General features: G+C 69.6%; 1 protein-coding gene across 1 annotated transcript in view; it reads right to left on the bottom strand.

Annotated features, from left to right (window-relative positions):
• Nucleotides 1-1,081: 1,081 nt before the first annotated feature.
• The window catches only part of ADGRA1 (adhesion G protein-coupled receptor A1), a 27,609-nt gene continuing 25,275 nt past the window's right edge, over nt 1,082-3,415 (bottom strand). The window contains exon 5 of the mRNA XM_040254455.1: nt 1,082-2,937. Within this exon, the coding sequence (XP_040110389.1) occupies nt 1,728-2,937 (1,210 nt within the window). The 3' untranslated portion in view covers nt 1,082-1,727. The remainder of the gene's footprint in view (nt 2,938-3,415) is intronic.

Genomic DNA, 3,415 nt, shown 5'->3' with positions numbered 1-3,415 from the left:
CGCATCCTCTGGGGAGATGGTCCATGTGGGTGCCCCTGGATGTGGTTGTGTCACGGATTTTTATTCCTGGAGAACTTCACTGTGGACTGTGTCACCACACTCCCCAGTGGGCTCGGGAGGCTGGCGCAGCCCCGGGACCCACGAGGTTCACTGGCTGCCATCCAGTCTCTTTGGTCTCAGGGATGAGCCGCTCTCTGCTCTGCTGGGGGTGGCAGGGCAGGAGGGCGGGGGACGCCTTCTGGAGGGGCTGGGGGCAGCCTCGTGGCTCCCCGGCTTGCCCTGAGCCGGGCACCGGGGGGGCCTGCCCCTCGAGGGACAGAGAGGCTCACAGATCTATGAACCAGCCTCACAAAGCACCAACGGGGGCAGCACAGAGCTTCGTCCACGGCGCTGCGTCCGCAGTGAGTGCTCGGCGCTGCCCCGGGGCGCTGGTCACGGGGACCGCGGGCAGGCACCAGGCTGGGGGTGGAGACAAGAGCCACCCTGCGGCGGTCATCGGTAGCTCGTCTGGTTGTCTCGTGAGGATGCAGGTACTGGACGCCATGGTCTGTTATAAGGTCCTGTCCCGGGAATCGAGGCCCCTGTGCTGAGATACTGGGCAACGTGCCTGGGACCCTGGGCATGCCCGCCCCTCCCCGCCCCAGCAGGTGTGGGGAAAGAGCTGGTCCTCCCAGAGCCCCCCGCCCCCACGCAGATGCTAACAAGCCTGGTGATGAGGCTGTGCAGGGCAAGGAAAGCCTGGCACTTGGGGGCTGGAAAACACGCGTGTGTGTGGCTGTGCAGCAACACGTGCACGTGGGTGGTGGATGTGACGTACGCTGTGTGCAGGGCACGTGATGTGCGCTCCGCGTGTGTGTGCCCAGACGTGTGGGTGTGGGTGCACACACGCACAGACCCGGTGGGAGGAGCGCAGGCTGCGCACACGCTCTCCCCTCGGGCTCTCTGGGCTTCTGCCTCTGCATGGACCCAGAGCCCCTCCTGTGGGACACGCGGCTGCCGTCACAGAAGGACTTCGGTCATTGACGTGTGTCCTGAGTTGGGGCTTTGCGCCCACATGTTCATGGAAATGCCAGACCCTCTCTCTTTGTGGCAGGGACTTTATTGTTCCCAAACGCCGTGGTGGGCAGGCCCCGGTCCCGACAGTGCCTGGCTTCAGAAGTTGAGTGGACATTAGAGGGTGTGTGGTGGGCGTTTCCAGGGCACAGACCCCTCAGAAACCCTGCCGGCCCCGGGGGAGGCTGAGGGTCCCCGGAGTGAGGCGGCTGCCCGGGGGCCTGTGATGCTCTCCGGCCCAGGGTGAACAGAGAGCCGGCCTGGACTGAGGAGTGGGCTGAGTCCTCTGACGCTCCGGACCGACGGGCAGGCTGCCCGCCTCTAAGAACAAACCTTACCGGAACGCACACGTCAGGTACCGGGAGACCGTGGCGGTGCCTCCTGCCGCAGCCAGGGCCATCGAGGCAGCAGGGGTCAGACGGGTGCACGCAGGCACGCAGGGCGGGTCCTCCACCTGGCTGCTGGGGACGGGGCGCTGTGGGCTGGAAGCAGGTGACAGTGGGCAGCCGGTGCTCCTGAGTGCGGGCTCCGTGGAGGCAACCGGGGCCCAGAGCGCCTTCCCGCTCATGTCCTTCCCGGGCAGGGGTGAGTGGGGGGTCTGCCAAGGCTGGGTCGAGAGGCGACCCCCACCCGCCCCAGGGGCAGAGGGCTCTGCTTTGGGGCAGTCCCGGCCGCTACACTGTTGTCTCGTTCCTCCAGGGCCCCGTGCGGATGTTGCCTGTGCCGTCCGAGCCGAAGGGGGCAGCATCCCGCATGTCGCCCTTGAGCAGCCCGTTCTGGCCGGGGCCACCGAAGGGCAGAGACTGTGTCCGGCGGAGCATCTCCAGGCGCGCCGGGCCGCGGGCCGCCTCCCTGCTGGGCCGCGGCGGACAGCTGTAGAGCACGGGGCTGGGGGCGCTGCCCTCGGGCTGGCTGACCAGGGGGAAGGGGTCGCCCTGGGCACAGCAGGCCAGTGCGTGAGGGCCCACGGGGCCCTCTAGTGAGCTGGGCGGGCTTTCCGAGCGCGAGCTGTGTGGGCTGCCGTCCAGGCTGGACGGGATGTGGTAGGCGTACTCCTGCTCGGCCGCGGCTGCCCGGTGCCGGCTGAAGTAGTGCGGCTCAGTTCTGCCCTGGACACACGTGTGCAGGTGCGTGTCGCGCTCGAAGGCGTCCCCCGCGTGCACGTGGGCTGGGTCCTCCATGAGCTGCTCGCAGTGCATCTGGGCACAGCAGGGCGTGGCTGGCGACAGGCAGCTGACGTGGCCTTGGCTGGCCTGCAGGTTGGTCATCTTGCAGTGGCTGGCGGATGGGTGGCTGAAGCCCAACGCCTTGCCAGGACACGGCGAGTCCTGCAGGCAGGCCACGTGGCCCAGCGCGTCCCCATTGGCGTCGAGGGCAGGGCGGGCGCTGAGCTTCGCAGGGTGGGGGTCCCGGCGGGCGGGGCAGCAAGACCACCAGCAGTGCCACACGTCATCGCGCTTGGCACAGTGGTGGATGAGCACGAAGAGCCCCAGGGTCACGCAGAAGGCGCCGTACAGGCAGCTGAAGACCATGTCCAGGAAGTGGCCCTGCGACACAGCCAGCGCCCCGAAGGCCCACGTGGCCGTGAACAGGAAGAGCGTGAAGGCAGCAGCCCGCAGCTGGGCCCGGAACGAGTGCTCGTTTTGCAGCAGCGAGGCGGCCCGGCCGTCGGGGGCAGGCAGCGCGCCCCCCGGGGTCCCAGGGCCACCCTCGGGGCTTGCCAGCCGCTGCTGCTCCTCCGTCCGCTCCCTGAGCTCGTACCTGCGCTCCGGGTGGCGCCGGAGCTGGACGTAGGTGCCAAGGAAGTACACACAGGTGACCAAGGCGATGAAGGCCACCGGCCCGTAGAAGGCGCCCAGGCTGGGCTCCCAGGCCATCCAGCAGCTGCGGGGGAGAGGAGGGTCGGCAAGGGGTCGCTCCAGGCAGCCTGCTGGGTTGGAGCAGGGCTCACTGCTTCCCCGCGGTCACGTGATAAGGAGACACCAGCATGGCTGGGCTGGGGCGGGGGCGCAGGCGGGACAGAGCGGGGCCCCAGGGAGGGCCCAGGAGGCGCTGGGCCCCGAGAGCAGGACGTGGGGCTTCGCCCCCCAGGGCAGCTGCGGGAGGAGCGCGGGGGTTGGGCAGCTTTCTGGCCCCCCAGGAGGCTCTGCTGAGGAGGGCGGAGGGACCGCTGGGGCAGCCCAGGGGACCAGCCCCACAGCCTTCGACCCACAGAGGTCACCGCCGGGTGGAGCTGACAGGCGGCCCCATAGGGCAGGGCCATCGGGGCGAAGGGCCCCGCCCCGCCCGCCGGCCAGAAGGGCCTCAGGCGGGCCGGGGCGCTGGAGGGGGCGGGCCGGGGGCGCTGGAGGGGGCGGGCCGG

This window comes from Oryx dammah, unplaced genomic scaffold (genome assembly GCF_014754425.2).
Source record: "Oryx dammah isolate SB20612 unplaced genomic scaffold, SCBI_Odam_1.1 HiC_scaffold_14, whole genome shotgun sequence".
NCBI lineage: Eukaryota > Metazoa > Chordata > Mammalia > Artiodactyla > Bovidae > Oryx > Oryx dammah.
This window is presented reverse-complemented; position numbering and strand designations above follow the sequence as displayed.